Source organism: Coregonus clupeaformis, chromosome 1 (genome assembly GCF_020615455.1).
Source record: "Coregonus clupeaformis isolate EN_2021a chromosome 1, ASM2061545v1, whole genome shotgun sequence".
Classification (NCBI taxonomy): domain Eukaryota; kingdom Metazoa; phylum Chordata; class Actinopteri; order Salmoniformes; family Salmonidae; genus Coregonus; species Coregonus clupeaformis.
In genome coordinates this window covers 79245739-79264465 of record NC_059192.1, presented here as the reverse complement: position 1 = coordinate 79264465, position 18727 = coordinate 79245739, and the positions used below count along the sequence as shown (strand labels likewise).

Sequence of the window (18727 nt, the reverse complement as noted above, 5' to 3'; positions counted from 1 at the left end):
GCTGTGACACTTAGGGAGTGTGTGATTAAACAGGGATCCGTCTTCACTGTAACCTCTCAACCGACTCCCATGGCTTAGGTAGCACAGTCTTTAAGGGAACTAATTTTACCACAACCTCCCTCTCATTAGCAGGGTGTAATTAGGTAGTACCAGTAATTACGGGGATGCTAGTTTCTCCGTAACCCCTCTCTCATTAGCTAACAGATATCAGTGAGTTTTACTGGGGGAGCTAGTCTCACCATAACTCTCATTAACAGATAGCGTGTTTCACTGTAGCAAGTTTTACTGTTACCCATGGCTTTCCCATGGCTGAGATATAAAAAGAATCAAGAGCCTAATTGGCCCCTGGGACGGCATACTGGGATTAGTAGTCTGAGAAAGAAGTGGTGGCTGATGGGAGTTGGAGTCTTTGATGTGTCCTGAGGTGAACATGAGACAGGGTCATGACATAAATGGAGTGTGTGTGTGTGTGTGTGTGGGCGGGGTTAATACAACATAGCTGTCTCTCATGGTATCACATATCACAGAGGGGGATCTGCAGACCTCAGTCAAATACTTCAACATACTTTTAAAAAAATTGCAAAGGAACAAAGGAACCAATGGGATAGTATCAAAAGTGCAAACTCCAAGCTTAATCAAGCGCACCTGTGTGTGTGTCTGTGTGTGTGTGCCTGTACCTGGAAGATGTAGTCTCCAGGCTTGACATCAGTGATGTCAATCCACTGACAGTCGATGTCGTGGCGATACGTATCCCAGCAACCCACTGAGATGCCCTGGTCGCCCATGTTGTAGCAGGAGAAACGCTTATGCAAACCTGACATACAGACAACAACAGTGACTTTACTCTTCGACTTGAGGTTTTTGGGGCCAGTTTCAGCGACTCAAATAAATCAAATAAAAACAGATTAACCATGGTCCAGGAATATTTGAGGTCATGGACAGCATATGAAGCCAAGTTGTTTAAAATAAATGGTTGTTATAAATGTTAATAGCATGTGACATTGCCATGTCATCCATGTTAATAACAGGTGTTATTACCTTCAGGGCAGTATGTATCCTCCAGACAGAAGCTGGCCTTGTGTCCCTCAGCTATCCTGGTTCCATTCAGAGTCAACAGGTCATAGTGGGTGAACACCTCAATGCTGTGGTAGTGCCTGGTAACACAGAATAATAGTGTGTGTGTGTGTGTGTGTGTGTTTCAGAATGACAACAGTAGGTCCCCATGTATGGTAGCCTAGTGACCTCACCACTAAAACATGGGGCAGGGTGTCAGGGTGACACCTCTCATAGAAGCTTGTTTTAGAACTTTCACCGCTCACACACAGAGCTGTTTACACACTCACAGTGAATGGGGGGCATTGAAACTCACCCACACACACATTCATGCAGTCACGTGCACACACACACACACAAACGTATGCATGCAAGCACACACATGCATGAACTAAGACACACAAACACACCACTCCTGTGTTATTGGAACAGATTAAGAAAGGTGGGTCGGCCCTGTATAACACCCTGACTGTGTAACACAGAGTGGCTCAGTCATATCTCCATTTATCTCAATGTACTCATTAAGACACACACATTTAGTGGACAGCTAATGAATCTGTGTAGGTGACAACATGCCGCCATGCCACCCGTGACCTACTGGAACAGAACACACACACAGAACTCTACAGAGAACACACTGAGTAGGGTTAAATTATTCCTTCTTCTCTGATGACCACAGTCAGAACACACTCTCGTCATCTGACAAGAAATTGCCTTAATTAGGGGCAAAAGTTTGTCACTGAATAGAAGTCCAGGATAGAGGAATGTGTCACGTGTATAGGTGGGGAAAATATGTAATTTAAATCAAAGTAACTGACCAACGACCATCTGCCACTAAGGCCAACCAACAAATACTGGTTTCTATGTGACCCTATGAGCAAGTTTTTGTACAAACGCCATCTACTAACTTATGTTGAGGTCACAATAGGTTGAATATTTTGTTAGTGTCAGCAGTATGAAAAGTGATACTATGAAAGTGACGGGTCATTCGCTTGCAATGTACTGATTAATGACACCCACTAAGAGACAAGTATAACAGAACAGCTAAATTAACGGTTGTTTTTCGAAATGGGCATTTTCCATAAGTGTATTTATAACATTATCCAAGCAAAGCTTTATGTGGACCATACGTTTCCGTGAGTACGTTTCCGTACAAACAGTAGTTATTGTACTTAATGACAATGAGGTCATACCTTCACATGTTTTCTAACCTGCCACTAACTCAATTCAGTTCAAATCAATAAGACCTTATTCATCTCACACAGTCCTCTAACCTGTCCCTAACTCAATTAAATTCAGTTCAAGTCAATAAGACCTTATTCATCCCACACAGACCAATTTTGTCCCACAAGGTCCAATTATCCCATTACAGTTGTACAATGGAAGTCTGTGGTTATGGTTTCCATAATAATGTAACTCACAACCATTTACCTGAAGCATGGTCATCCAAAGCCACAACTTCCACTACTAACCGCGCATAATGACCGACAAACACAGCTAACCACAACAAGCTGGCTGTGTCGATCTAGGACTAGGACTCCCACAGACTCCCTTGGACTGTAACTAAGGGGGTTTTCCCTGGTTCGGTTTCCTGGAGCGTTTGTGAGAATTCTACAAATTACCGTATTTTCCGCACTATAAGGCGCACCGGAGTATAAGCCGCAGCAGCTAAATTGAATGATATTGAATGATGTGTACATATATAAGCCGCACTGGACTATAAGCCGCAGGTGTTTTAATGTTTAATTACCATATGTAAGGGTTCGTGCACAGAGGGGATTGTCGGGAAAGAGACAAACTGTCTCGCTCTCGTAATGTCTGTCTGTCTTGCTTTCGTTCTGTCTCTCGTTCTGTCTCTCGTACCACTCTCGGTTCCACTTTTACTTTTGCGCGCTACCTGTCTCACTCTTTTCCGGCCTCCAGCTTTTCCTGTTGGAGCCCGCCGCTTAAAGGTGGGGGGCGCGGACCGGTCATAAGCCCATAGAGTTAAAGTTGGTGGACTGTAACCTGTAAAATCCATAGATTTAGGAGGTCTTCTAGTGGCCGTTAGCTGTAAAAATCCATAGATTAGCCGCACCGTTATATAAGCCACAGGGTCGAAAAATGGGAAAAAAGGCGCGGCTTATAGTCCGAAAATTACGGTATGTTTTGCTTTCACAAAACCTGAAAATAACTGTTTCTGGATGTGATTTGCGATACGCACATTCTACATGACGTTGGCAAGCCAGCTTGTTTACAACGGGCAAAAAGTTCCACACGACTCGCGCTACCTGGTACTCTGGTCCTGGATCTTGGGCCCGTTACTCACGCAGGTACAGGATTCATTTAAGCCAGGGTTTGTTTGTGTTTCACACATGCTTTATAGCACGGATCAGGGTACTTAACGCTCCAGAATCCAGATCATAAAGGGGATATGTGAAATCGCCTTAACTCCTACATATTATATAGGGCTGGAATTGCCAGAAACCTCACGATTTTACCATGATACTTACGTCCCGATACGTAATGTATTGCGATTCGATACTGTGATTTTATTGTGATTCAATGTTCCAAACATATTGCTCACCATATGTCTGCTGCAGAGGGACAAGAGAGAGCCATGAGAAAATAAAAGTGCTGAAAACAAATTGGCTCCCTATTTAAAAAGAAGATGGAGAACAAGCTATGAAGGAAAAATAGTGGAGTTTTGGTGCAGGTACAGCAAAGTAGTGCAAAAATAATATTGTGCTATTGTCAAAACAATACGATACAATATATTGTCAAAAATAATATCCCAATATGTAACGGTATCGATTTCCACCACCCCCCCGCCTCATAGAGGTCAACCACATCCCCTTCATAGAGGTCAACCACATCCCCTTCATAGAGGTCAACCACATCCCCTTCATAGAGGTCAACCACATCCCCTTCATAGAGGTCAACCACATCCCCTTCATAGAGGTCAACCACATCCCCTTCATAGAGGTCAACCACATCCCCTTCATAGAGGTCAACCACATCCCCTGCATAGAGGTCAACCACATCCCATCCATAGAGGACTGTGATATAGTACTACAGCTCATCACAAGTATGGCAATAGAGAATTTCAACTACTACTAAGTATATGGCAATGCATTGTAAAACTACAACTACCACAATCCCTACATGAAGCGAAACAGGACAACAAGTACTAGGCCTAGAACTAAAACTTCTAGAACTACAAAGCCCCTGACCCCAATGCAGTACCTGTGACACTGGTGCCATGTCCAAGACTCACTGGTAGCCCTAGGTCTAAAGTCAGCCTGTATCATGTTCATAATGCCAAAGAATACAACAAATCCTATAGACCTAAAATAAAACTATAACTCCCACAGCATCCCTTACCTGTGACACTGGTGCCATGTCCAAGACTCCCTGGTAGCCCTGGGTCTAAAGTCAGCCAGTCTCATGTTCATAATACCAAAGACTACAACTACCACAAATCCTATAGACATCATAAAACTACAACTCCCACAACACCTCTTACCTATGACATGCGTGCCATGTCCAAGACTCCCTGGTAGCCCTAGGTCTGAAGTCGGCCCGTCCCATGTTCATAATCCTGGAGGAGAATCGTAGGAGGCGACGGTGTCCGTACGGCCAGTTCATTCTGGCAGCGGAGGATGACAGACAGTTCTCCTCGTTGGCACAGGTCAGCAGATGTAGGGGTCGGTCCTCTAGGTAGGCTGTCTCCTGAACCAGTTGGGCATCTAGTACCAGGTCAGGGGCAGCTAGAGGGCAGGGGAGAGGGGTGAGTGGTTTGGGGTAACTTAGGCATGTATGGGGGTCAGGGGTGAAAGGTAAACCAGGTATTACAGGGAATGATGGGTCAAGGGCCACTACGGTGAGGGGAGGGGTAGGTTAAAGGTTAATCAGAGATGATCAAACACCAAGTTCACGTTCAGAAAGCAAACAGGAGAAAACGTTTTCAAGCGGAAGACTGAAAATAAGTGTTGCTATTGGAGTTCAGGTACTTCAGTTTCAAAGTGTTTTCTCCTATTTCTTGACATTTGAACAGAACCCTGGACAGGATCTCTTAAGACGACACAGGTGTAGACAGCTAGCCAGGTGGACAGGTGTGCTTTGATAATGACTCACTCTCTGAACAGGTGACCCCTGCAGCATTAGTCCCACCACCTCGGGGACAGTATACGTGGTTGTTACGGCGACACTGTTGGATTGACAGCTCAGTTCCGACACAGTGGGTTCCACTCAACACCAACTCTGCTGCGTTAGGATCCCCAGCCCAATACCAAGTATCCTAGAGAGAGAGAGTCATGAGTGAGTGAGTGTGGAAGTCAGTTACGTTATGACAATTTATAGCAAGTGTTACAATGGATTATTGTAAGGCATTATGTTGTGTTGCAAGGCATTATACATGCTATTACATTATACATGCAATCATAATGCATTATATATATATATATATATATATATATATATATATATATATATATATACACACACACATACACACAGTGGGGAGAACAAGTATTTGATACACTGCCTATTTTGCAGGTTTTCCTACTTACAAAGCATGTAGAGGTCTGTAATTTTTTATCATAGGTACACTTCAACTGTGAGAGACGGAATCTAAAACAAAAATCCAGAAAATCACATTGTATGATTTTTAAGTAATTAATTTGCATTTTATTGCATGACGTAAGTATTTGATACATCAGAAAAGCTGAACTTAATATTTGGTACAGAAACCTTTGTTTGCAATTACAGAGATCATATGTTTCCTGTAGGTCTTGACCAGGTTTGCACATACTGCAGCAGTGATTTTGGCCCACTCCTCCATACAGACCTTCTCCAGATCCTTCAGGTTTCGGGGCTGTCGCTGGGGCAATACGGACTTTCAGCTCCCTCCAAAGATGTTCTATTGGGTTCAGGTCTGGAGACTGGCTAGGCCACTCCAGGACCTTGAGATGCTTCTTACGGAGCCACTCCTTAGTTGCCCTGGCTGTGTGTTTCGGGTCGTTGTCATGCTGGAAGATCCAGCCACGACCCATCTTCAATGCTCTTACTGAGGGAAGGAGGTTCTTGGCCAAGATCTCGCGATAGATGGCCCCATCCATCCTCCCCTCAATACGGTGCAGTCGTCCTGTCCCCTTTGCAGAAAAGCATCCCCAAAGAATGATGTTTCCACCTCCATGCTTCACGGTTGGGATGGTGTTCTTGGGGTTGTACTCATCCTTCTTCTTCCTCCAAACACGGCGAGTGGAGTTTAGACCAAAAAGCTCTATTTTTGTCTCATCAGACCACATGACCTTCTCCCATTCCTCCTCTGGATCATCCAGATGGTCATTGGCTAACTTCAGACGGGCCTGGACATGCGCTGGCTTGAGCAGGGGGACCTTGCGTGCGCTGCAGGATATTAATCCATGACGGCGTACTGTGTTACTAATGGTTTTCTTTGAGACTGTGGTCCCAGCTCTCTTCAGGTCATTGACCAGGTCCTGCCCTGTAGTTCTGGGCTGATCCCTCACCTTCCTCATGATCATTGATGCCCCACGAGGTGAGATCTTGCATGGAGCCCCAGACCGAGGGTGATTGACCGTCATCTTGAACTTCTTCCATTTTCTAATAATTGCGCCAACAGTTGTTGCCTTCTCACCAAGCTGCTTGCCTATTGTCCTGTAGCCCATCCCAGCCTTGTGCAGGTCTACAATTTTATCCCTGATGTCCTTAAACAGCTCTCTGGTCTTGGCCATTGTGGAGAGGTTGGAGTCTGTTTCATTGAGTGTGTGGACAGGTGTCTTTTATACAGGTAACGAGTTCAAACAGGTGCAGTTAATACAGGTAATGAGTGGAGAACAGGAGGGCTTCTTAAAGAAAAACTAACTGTGAGAGCCGGAATTCTTACTGGTTGGTAGGTGATCAAATACTTATGTCATGCAATAAAATGCAAATGAATTACTTAAAAATCATACAATGTGATTTTCTGGATTTTTGTTTTAGATTCCGTCTCTCACAGTTGAAGTGTACCTATGATAAAAATTACAGACCTCTACATGCTTTGTAAGTAGGAAAACCTGCAAAATCGTCAGTGTATCAAATACTTGTTCTCCCCACTGTGTGTGTGTGTGTGTGTGTGTGTGTGTGTGTGTGTGTGTGTGTGTGTGTGTGTGTGTGTATATATATATATATATATATATATATATATATATATATATATATATATATATATATATATATATATATATAGTGAGGGAAAAAAGTATTTGATCACCTGCTGATTTTGTACGTTTGCCCACTGACAAAGAAATGATCAGTCTATAATTTTAATGGTAGGTTTATTTGAACAGTGAGAGACAGAATAACAACAAAATAATCCAGAGAAACGCATGTCAAAAATGTTATAAATTGATTTGCATTTTAATGAGGGATATAAGCTTTTGACCCCTCTGCAAAACATGACCTAGTACTTGGTGGCAAAACCCTTGTTGGCAATCACAGAGGTCAGACCTTACTTGTAGTTGGCTACCAGGTTTGCACACATCTCAGGAGGGATTTTGTCCCACTCCTCTTTGCAGATCTTCTCCAAGTCATTAAGGTTTCGAGGCTGACGTTTGGCAACTCGAACCTTCAGCTCCCTCCACAGATTTGCTATGGGATTAAGGTGTGGAGACTGGCTAGGCCACTCCAGGACCTTAATGTGCTTCTTCTTGAGCCACTCCTTTGTTGCCTTGGCCGTGTGTTTTGCGTCATTGTCATGCTGGAATACCCATCCACGACCCATTTTCAATGCCCTGGCTGAGGGAAGGAGGTTCTCACCCAAGATATGACGGTACATGGCCCCGTCCATTGTCCCTTTGATGCGGTGAAGTTGTCCTGTCCCCTTAGCAGAAAAACACCCCCAAAGCATAATGTTTCCACCTCCATGTTTGACTGTGGGGATGGTGTTCTTGGGGTCATAGGTAGCATTCCTCCTCCTCCAAACACGGCAAGTTGAGTTGATGCCAAAGAACTCCATTTTGGTCTCATCTGACCACAACACTTTCACCCAGTTCTCCTCTGAATCATTCAGATGTTCATTGGCAAACTTCAGACGGGCATGTATATGTGCTTTCTTGAGCAGGGGGACCTTGCGGGCGCTGCAGGATTTCAGTCCTTCACGGCGTAGTGTGTTACCAATTGTTTTCTTGGTGACTATGGTCCCAGCTGCCTTGAGATCATTGACAAGATCCTCCCGTGTAGTTCTGGGCTGATTCCTCACCGTTCTCATGATCATTGCAACTCCACGAGGTGAGATCTTGAATGGAGCCCCAGGCCGAGGGAGATTGACAGTTCTTTTGTGTTTCTTCCATTTGTGAATAATTGCACCAACTGTTGTCACCTTCTCACCAAGCTGCTTGCCGATGGTCTTGTAGCCCATTCCAGCCTTGTGTAGGTCTACAATCTTGTCCCTGACATCCTTGGAGAGCTCTTTGGTCTTGGCCATGGTGGAGAGTTTGGAATCTGATTGATTGATTGCTTCTGTGGACAGGTGTCTTTTATACAGGTAACAAGCTGAGATTAGGAGCACTCCCTTTAAGAGTGTGCTCCTAATCTCAGCTCATTACCTGTATAAAAGACACCTGGGAGCCAGAAATCTTTCTGATTGAGAGGGGGTCAAATACTTATTTCCCTCATTAAAATGCAATTCAACATTTTTGACATGCGTTTTTCTGGATTTTTTTTGTTTGTTATTCTGTCACTCACTGTTCAAATAAACCTACCATTAAAATTATAGACTGATTATTTCTTTGTCAGTGGGCAAACGTACAAAATCAGCAGGGGATCAAATACTTTTTTCCCTCACTGTGTATGTGTATATATATATATATATATATATATATATATATATATATATATATATATATATATATATATATATATATCTCAGAAAGTATTACTGAGTTTTCAGCTATCCAGGAGATTGGTGTCATGAGGTGAGGTGTATGTGTGGTGGAAGTCAGGCGCAGGACACCGAGGCTCAGTCCAACAGAGTTTACTCAACAATTCCAAAAGGAAACGGTAAACAAACGACCTCCAAAAATAAGAGGCGAGCATTTACGCAACAAGCGTAAAACACTAAAATAACAAACAAGAAGCAAAACACGCAGCACAACGACAGGCGAACAACAACACACAATCCTACCAAGAAAAAAGACGGAACTTATAGGACAGGTGATGAATACACAATAGGACACAGGTGTGACAGACAGACAAAGGCAATCACACACAGAAACATAGATCGGTGGCAGCTAGTACTCCGGGGACGGCGACCGCCGATGCCTGCTCGTACCAGGAGGGGGAGCAGCCTCGGCAGAATCCGTGACAGTACCCCCCTTGACGCGCGGCTCCAGCCGTGCGCCGACCCCGGCCTCGGGGACGGCCAGGAGGACGCGGACCCGGGCGCGTGGGATGCCCACGATGGAAATCAGTCAGGAGGGATGGATCGAGGATGTCCCTCCTGGGCACCCAGCACCGTTCCTCCGGACCGTACCCCTCCCACTCCACGAGATACTGGAGACCACTCATCCGGCGCCTCGAGTCCAAGATGGTCCGGACTCTGTACGCCGGGGGCCCCCTCGATGTCCAAAGGGGGCGGAGGGGTCTCTCCTATCTCATTATCCTGGAGTGGACCAGCTACCACCGGCCTGAGAAGAGACACATGGAACGAGGGGTTAATATTTTTGTACTCTATAGGCAGTTGTAACCTGTAACACACCTCGTTCAACCTTCTCAGGACTTTAAAGGGCCCCACAAACCGCCGACCCAGCTTCCGGCAGGGCAGGCGGAGGGGCAGGTTTCGAGTCGAGAGCCAGACTCGATCTCCCGGTGCGTACACCGGCCCCTCACTGCGGTGGCGATCGGCGCTCGCCTTTTGTTGACGGATGGCACGCTGCAGATGGACATGGGCAGCGTCCCACGTCTCCTCCGAGCGCCGAATCCACTCGTCCACCGCAGGGGCCTCGGTCTGGCTCTCGTGCCACGGTGCCAGGACCGGCTGATACCCTAAAGTACACTGGAAAGGTGTTAATCCGGTGGAGGAGTGGCAGAGAGAGTTCTGGGCTATCTCTGCCCAGGGGATATACCTCGACCACTCCTCCGGCCGGTCCCGGCAATAGGACCTCAAAAACCTACCCACATCCTGGTTCACACGTTCAACCTGCCCATTGCTCTCTGGGTGGTACCCCGAGGTAAGGCTAACCGAGACCCCCAGGCGTTCCATGAAAGCCCCCCAGACTCTGGAGGTGAACTGGGGACCTCGGTCGGACACAATATCCTCGGGGACCCCATAGTGCCGGAACACGTGGGTAAAGAGGGCCTCGGCGGTCTGTAGGGCAGTAGGGAGACCCGGCAGTGGGAGGAGACGACAGGCCTTAGAAAACCGATCCACAACGACCAAGATGGTGGTATTACCCTGGGAAGGGGGTAGATCGGTCACAAAATCTACCGAGAGGTGGGACCATGGTCGTTGTGGAACGGGCAGAGGATGTAACTTACCTCTGGGCAAATGTCTAGGTGCCTTACACTGGGCACATACCGAGCAGGAGGAGACATAAACCCTCACATCCCTGGCTAACGTTGGCCACCAGTATTTTACGCTAAGGCAGTGCACCGTCCGACCAATACCAGGATGTCCAGAGGAGGGTGATGTATGAGCCCAAGAAATAAGCCGATCACGAACCTCGAGCGGAACGTACGTCCGCCCCACAGGACACTCGGGGGGAGTAGGGTCGGTACGCAGCGCCCGCTCGATTTCCGTATCGACCTCCCATACTACCGGAGCCACCAGACAAGACTCCGGCAGTATGGAAATAGGCTCAATGGACCTCTCCTCTGTGTCATACTGCCGGGACAGGGCGTCTGCCTTACCGTTCTGGGACCCAGGGATGTATGTGATCTTAAAAACAAACCGGGTCAGGAACATGTTCCACCTAGCCTGACGAGGGTTCAATCTCCTAGCTGCCCGGATGTACTCCAGGTTACGGTGATCAGTCAGAATGAGGAAAGGGTGTTGAGCCCCCTCAAGCCAATGCCTCCACACCTTTAGGGCCTGGACTACAGCTAACAGCTCCCTGTCCCCAACGTCATAATTGCGCTCCGCCGAGCTGAGCTTCTTAGAGTAGAATGCACAGGGGCGGAGCTTAGGTGGCGTGCCGGACCGTTGTGACAGGACTGCCCCAATACCGGTCTCGGACGCGTCCACCTCTACTTGGAAAGGCAAAGAGGGATCCGGATGCGCCAGCACCGGGGCCGAGGCGAACAGGTTCTTCAGCTTGACAAATGCCCTGTCCGCCTCAGCTGACCACTGCAAGCGCACCGGACCCCCCTTTAGCAGGGACGTAATGGGAACTGCAACCTGTCCAAAGCCCCGGATAAACCTCCGGTAGTAATTAGCAAAACCCAAGAACCGCTGCACCTCTTTTACGGTGGTTGGAGTTTGCCAATTACGCACAGCCGATACCCGATCTACCTCTATCTCCACGCCAGACGCGGACAAACGATAACCCAAAAAGGAGACGGACTCCTGGAAGAACAGGCATTTCTCTGCCTTGACATACAAGTCATGCTCCAACAGTCGTCTCAATACTCGGCGCACCTGGGCTACATGCTCGGCTCGTGTAGAAGAGTACACCAGGATGTCGTCGATGTAAACTACGACACCCTGCCCATGCATGTCCCGGAAAATCTCGTCAACAAAGGATTGGAAGACTGAAGGAGCATTCATTAACCCGTATGGCATGACGAGATACTCGTAATGACCCGAGGTGGTACTAAATGCTGTCTTCCATTCATCCCCCCTTAATGCGCACCAGATTGTACGCGCTCCTGAGATCTAACTTTGTGAAGAATCGCGCTCCGCGTAATGATTCCGTCATCGTCGCAATCAGTGGCAGTGGGTAGCTGTATTTAACTGTAATCTGATTGAGACTACGATAATCAATACACGGGCGCAATCCCCCGTCCTTCTTCTTCACAAAGAAGAAACTCGAGGAGACTGGGGAAGTAGAGGGCCGTATGTATCCCTGTGCCAAGGACTCAGCTATGTATGTCTCCATAGCCGCTGTCTCCTCTTGAGACAGGGGATACACATGACTCCTGGGAAGAGCTGCTCCAGTCGGGATATTTATCGCACAGTCCCCCTGTCTATGAGGAGGTAGCCTTGCTGCCCTCGATTTACTAAATACCAGTGCTAAATCCTCATACTCGGGGGGAATGCGCAGTGCGGGCACTTGGTTCGGACTCTCTACCGAGGTCGCCCCTATGGAAACACCTAGACATCTCCCTACACACTGGGCAGACCACTCCATAAGAGCCCTCTGTTGCCACGCTATGGTAGGATCGTGGGTACTTAACCAGGGAAGCCCCAACACCACTGGGTACGCAGGAGAGTCAATCAGATAGAACTGAATGATCTCCTCATGACCCCCCTGCGTAGTCATCGTCAGCGGTGCTGTGACATCCCTGATAAGACCCGACCCCAACGGCCGGCTGTCTAATGCATGGACAGGGAATGGAACTTCTACCGGTCGAAGGGGAATTCCTAACCTAGCACAAAATTTACGATCAATAAAGTTCCCAGCTGCGCCTGAATCTACTAGCGCCTTATGCTGGGAATGAGGTGCCACCTGTGGAAAACGCACAGGAATACTCATGTGACCAACAGAGAGCTCTGGGTAAGTGGGGCGCCTACTCACCTGGACTGACTCCCCAGTGCGTGACCTGTTGTCCCCTCTCTCAGAAGACCATCCCCAGCACCTGGCCGTGGTGTGTCCTCCACGGCCACAGTTGGTGCAGGGGTTGGCCCTCCTCGGGTTCTCCCTCCTCCTCTCTCTAGCGCCAGCACCCCCGAGCTCCATAGGAATAGGCTCGGAGGTGCTGGAGGATGGAATGGACGACCCCCACTCGGGACGTCCCGCGGGTAGCCAGCAGGGTGTCTAGACTGATGGAGATGTCCACCAGCTGGTCGAACGACAGGTTGGTGTCCCTGCAGGCCATCTCACGACGAACGTCCTCTCGTAGGCTACACCGATAGTGGTCAATGAGGGCCCTCTCATTCCATCCCGCATCCGCTGCTAGTGTCCGGAACTCCAGTGCGAACTCCTGTGCGCTCCTCTTCCCCCTGTCGGAGGTGGAATAGACGCTCTCCCGCCGCTTTCCCTCAGGTGGATGATCGAAGACAGTCCTGAAGCGGCGGGAAAACTCCGCGTAGGTGATGGTGGCGGCGTCTATTCCCCTCCATTCGGCGTTGGCCCACTCCAACGCTTTCCCGGAGAGACAGGAGATGAGGGCGGAGACGCCTCGTATCCCGAGGGCGCCGGGTGTATGGTGGCAAGGTAAAGTTCTACCTGTAGGAGAAAGCCCTGACACCCGGCTGCAGAACCGTCATATGCCCTCGGGAGCGAGAGCCGAATGCCACTGGGTTCCGGTGCTGAGAGAGGAGGACTGGCCGTTGGTGCTGGGATGGTGTGAGAAGGCGTGGGCACCTCCCGATTCATCAACCGGCGCAGTCTGTTGGACACCTCGTCCATGGCGACCCGAGTTGCCGGATCATGGCGTCCTGGTAATTAATCCGGTCCTCCAGGGAATCGGGTATCGCCGCTGTTCCTGCTGACTCCATGGAGATGGTGTGTTGTTCTGTCATGAGGTGAGGTGTATGTGTGGTGGAAGTCAGGCGCAGGACACCGAGGCTCAGTCCAACAGAGTTTACTCAACAATTCCAAAAGGAAACGGTAAACAAACGACCTCCAAAAATAAGAGGCGAGCATTTACGCAACAAGCGTAAAACACTAAAATAACAAACAAGAAGCAAAACACGCAGCACAACGACAGGCGAACAACAACACACAATCCTACCAAGAAAAAAGACGGAACTTATAGGACAGGTGATGAATACACAATAGGACACAGGTGTGACAGACAGACAAAGGCAATCACACACAGAAACATAGATCGGTGGCAGCTAGTACTCCGGGGACGGCGACCGCCGATGCCTGCTCGTACCAGGAGGGGGAGCAGCCTCGGCAGAATCCGTGACAATTGGTGAATTGTGGGAGTACTCTAGGGGCAAATCTGAAATGGTGCCATATTCCTACAAAGGGCTCTAGCCAGAAGTAGTGCAATATACAGTGAATAGGGTTTCGTAGGTGTGTTTCCATACCTGGTGTGCTCGGGATGCGAACCCCAGACCCAGCTGTCTACAGACCACCATGGCTTCGTTGATCCCCCAGTTCTCACTGCAGACTGACCCCCATCTCTTACGACCCCCTACATCCATCAGTACCTCCACACGCCCCTCACCTGGCTCCCTGCCCCCCGCCAATCGCACCTAGGGTAGGAAGAGGAAGGAGGGTAGGAGGAGGAGGAGGAGGAGAAGGAGGTGCGAGAAAATTATATTTAAATTCAGTATGTTTTGCAAGTCAGATGTTCAGAATTATAAGTATCTAATGACTCTACAATAATTTAATTGGTATTATAAACTGGGTGGTTCGAGCCCTGAATGCTGATTGGCTGACAGACATGGTATATCAGAACGTATACCACGGATATGACAAAACATTTATTTTTACTGCTCTAATTACACCGGTAACCAGTTTACAATAGCAATAAGGCACCAAGGGGGTTTGTGGTATATGGCCAATATACCACGGCTAAGGGCTGTGTCCAGGCACTGGTATATTGGCCATATACCACACCCACTCAGGCCTTATTGTTTAATTATATAATGTAAAGGTGTGTGTGTGAATGTGTGTGTTCTAACCGTGCTGTCTAGGCCAAGCTTGGGGATGTTGCAGCGTACTGAGGCGTCCTGGGTGTGTTTAAACGTCCAGAGAGGGACATCCTGAAAGTAACAGTCTAGGATAGACTTCTCTGTCCCCAAACACTGAACACTGTTCATATGGATAGGACCAGTACCTAGAGAGAGAGAGAGGGGGAGAGAGAAGGTTGGGGGGGTGGGGGGGGGTTGGACATGAGCGCATGTACACACCACACCAATCATACATCTCTCTGTATCTTGTGTGGTACTTAACCTAGACATGAGGGCATCGCAATGCAATCCCCCTAAACGGCCCTTATCTAATAGACAAACCCACCTACACCCACAGTAGTGAAAGCTGAGGTTAAAGAGGGGTAAACAGATAAAGAGCTCAGCCATTTGTTTGTGCGAACCGATTGTGCCTTCCCCATCACAACAGCACCCCAGCAACAAAAGGTTCCTATCTGTACTTAAGCAACAAAAGGTTCCTATCTCTATCATGGCTGTCTCGCTGTCTGTCTGTCTGCCAGAGGAGATAACAAGGCTGTACCTCGAGTACTCCAGAGATCCAACACACATCATTACCACCATTTTGTACTTTCAACAAAACAAAAACACCCCACCCGCCACCCACCCAGTACTTTTCAGAAAGACAACGTCACTGCTCAATGCTAACTTAGTCATCCGCTACCACCCCTGGTGAGCAGAGAACACATGCAAGCAAGAACAGAGCCAAAGGTGAATCAGGAGATAAAATATGGTCACACTTGAGTCCATAGATTGGTGCTTCAAATTGTAAAACAACCTGTCAATGTGATGAAGGAAAGAAAGTGTGTGGATAGAGTACTCAAATTCAGACAGTAGGCCAGTACATTAACTTTTATTGATAAGTATGAAGAGTAACATTGAGATAATGAGGAAGTACATCTAGAAGAGGGCTTGGCATTGTTTTTTTAACAATGTGTAGAGAAATGAAAAGAAGGTTTAAGCTGGGAAGATATCGAGTCACCACTAAAATAACACACAGGGGTGATTCTGACAACAAAATCAGAGAGAGAGAGAGCAAGAGAGAGAGAAGATTGGTGATTGCAGGTCTACAGTGCATTCGGAAACTATTCAGACCCCTTCTCCACATGTTGTTACGTTACAGCCTTATTCTAAAATTGATTAAATTAATTGTTTTCCTCATCAATCTACACACAATAACCCATAATGACAAAGTGAAAACAGATTTTTAGAAATGTTTGCAAATGTATTAAAGATAAAAGAAAACAGAAATAACTTATTTATATAAGTATTCAGATCCTTTGCTATGAGACTCGAAATTGAGCTCAGGTGCATCCTGTTTCCATTGATCATCCTTAAGATATTTCTACAACTTGATTGGAGTCCACCTGTTGTAAATTCAATTGATTGGACATAATTTGGAAAGGCACACCCCTGTCTATATAAGGTCCCACAGTTGACAAAAATCAAGCCATGAGGTCAAAGGAATTGTCCGTAGAGTTCCAAGACAGGATTGTGTCGAGGCACAGATCTGGGGACGGGTACCAAAACATTTCTGCAGCATTGAAGGTCCCCAAGAACACAGTGGAACCACCAAGACTCTTCCTAGAGCTGGCTGCCAGGCCAAACTGAACAATCGGGGGAGAAGGGCCTTGGTCAGGGAGGTGACCAAGAACCTGATCAAATCAAATCGTATTTGTCACATGTGCCGAATTCTCTCCACATCTCTGGAGAGACCTGAAAATAGCTGTGCCGCAATCATCCCCATCCAACCTGACAGAGTTTGAGAGGATCTGCAGAGAAGAATGGGAGAAACTCCCCAAATACAGGTGTGCCAAGCTTGTAGCGTCATACCCAAGAAGACTCAAGGCTGCAATCGCTGCCGAAGGTGCTTCAACAAAGTACTGAGTAAAGGGTCTTAATACTTATGTAAATGTGATATTTCCGTTTTTATTTTATAAATTGGTTAAACATTTCTAAAAACCTGTTTTTGCTTTGCCATTATGGGGTATTGTGTGTAGATTGATGAGGAGAAAAAAACAATTGAATCAATTTTAGAATAAGGCTGTAATGTAACAAAATGTGGAAAAAGTCAAGGGGTCTGAATATTTTCGGAATGCACTCCATCTCCATCTATGTTGGATATTCTAAATCAGGGATGGGCAACTCCAGTCCTCGGGGGCCTGATTGGTGTCCACACTTTGCCCAACTAATCATGATCTTTGCTTTAGAATATAATTTGTTTAATCAGCTGTTTTCTAGGGATGGGGAAAAAGTGTGACACCACTCCGGCCCCCGAGGACTGGAGTTGCCCATCCCTGTTCTAAATTATAGATTGTAGGCCTCCATCCATATTGGTCACAATGACTGGGTATACATCCACCCACGTTAAATAGACTAAAGAAAACCCACTTCCTGAACCAACTGTCTCTATCTGTGTGTAGAATACCACGTAAAATACCACTGAGTAGTTCAGAACAACCACAGTTTAACTTAATAGGACAAACACAGCTTCTGTGGATTGTGGATCTTCATTAAAAAAGCACATTTTAGCTTATTTGGGCGGGTACGAAATAGATCCTGAGAAACTGGTTACGAACAATCATGCAAGCAAGCATACACTAACACGCTGGCACACACACAAATGTGGCTGTATACCACCTCACAGAGTAAATCACATATAGAAGTAAAAATATGCCAGTGTTGTTCAGAATAGGAAATAGAGGCATTGTCCCAGTAATTTCAACCAATGTTGATGATGATGATGATGATGAGAGTTCAAATGGCAGCTGATGAGTTTAGACATTGTTTTCAGTTTTTTACTTCACTTTACCAATGATTAAAGTGAATTTGAGTGATGTAAACAGTCAGCGAAAGTCTAATTCACTCCCACTAAATTCCCATTCACTGCTGTGTACTTTGTCCAGTTCCTGCTGTATCACGCTTGTGTGTGCGTACATTAAATTATCTCCTTTCATGGTCTCATTTTCAAAGGAGAAATGTTTTTGTGTAATCTTTAGATTAGTCCTCTTTCCCTGTGAGGTACGGTAGATTTGGTCTGTGAACACTATCATATCTCATATCCAATCAGAGCTCTGCGTGATCTCACAGCAGCTGATTTGCATGTGTGGTAATCCCTTTGACAGACGGTGCAGCGGAAAAAAACATGGCCGACGTATGGTAGGAGAACCCCCAGGAGGATGAAAGAGGCCTAGCTCTGATAGTTGTAGTGAAAGAGGCCTGTGGTAGTGGTTGTGGATGACTGGCTATCAGGATGGCTTGTGGAAGACAGTGGCTTGTTCTATAATTGGTGCCTCACATTAACATTCTCACATTAACACACACTGTTAATGGTGTCTCTCTCTCTCTCTCTCTCTCTCTCTCACACACACACACACACCCCAGTCACTCACACAGAGCTATATTTGTGTCACCAAACCGCCCCACCCAAAAGCTACTGGGGTCAGTACAGGCAACGTGACTGAGAAATGTCACAAACTCTATGGCTGAAAGACACATAGGCAGACCTATATGGCACACCCACACAGGCAGACCTATATGGTTTTTACTGCTCAGGCTTGGCGAAGCGAAAGGGCCTATTTGATGATTGAATGGACTTCAAATAGGATTAAACAGCTGAACATTAAGAAGTCCCACGGAAAGAAAAACACCATTAATGTTCCCTAAACCACGCTTAACTTCAGAGAGGAAAATACTAGGGTTCCCTCCTAACCACTAACCAACTATTTGGGCTATTCTCACTAGCTATGTGACCAGAATCATCCCGTTTCCAGCTCCCTAAAGTCTTTAAGATTTGTATCTGTCTGCTTGATTGGCATGTACTGTATGTGCTAACATTCATTATAGCATAGTTTATTTATCTAATTTTTTGTA

At 46.9% G+C, this 18727-nt stretch overlaps 1 protein-coding gene across 1 annotated transcript in view; it reads right to left on the bottom strand.

Annotated features, from left to right (window-relative positions):
- Positions 1-18727, bottom strand: part of LOC121574825 (lysyl oxidase homolog 4-like) — a 65442-nt gene that overhangs the window by 8734 nt on the left and 37981 nt on the right. The window contains exons 8-13 of the mRNA XM_045222883.1: positions 14831-14985; positions 14231-14398; positions 5170-5332; positions 4559-4802; positions 1039-1154; positions 678-814 (exon numbers count right to left, since the gene is read on the bottom strand). Of these exons, the coding sequence (XP_045078818.1) occupies positions 678-814; positions 1039-1154; positions 4559-4802; positions 5170-5332; positions 14231-14398; positions 14831-14985 (983 nt within the window). The remainder of the gene's footprint in view (positions 1-677; positions 815-1038; positions 1155-4558; positions 4803-5169; positions 5333-14230; positions 14399-14830; positions 14986-18727) is intronic.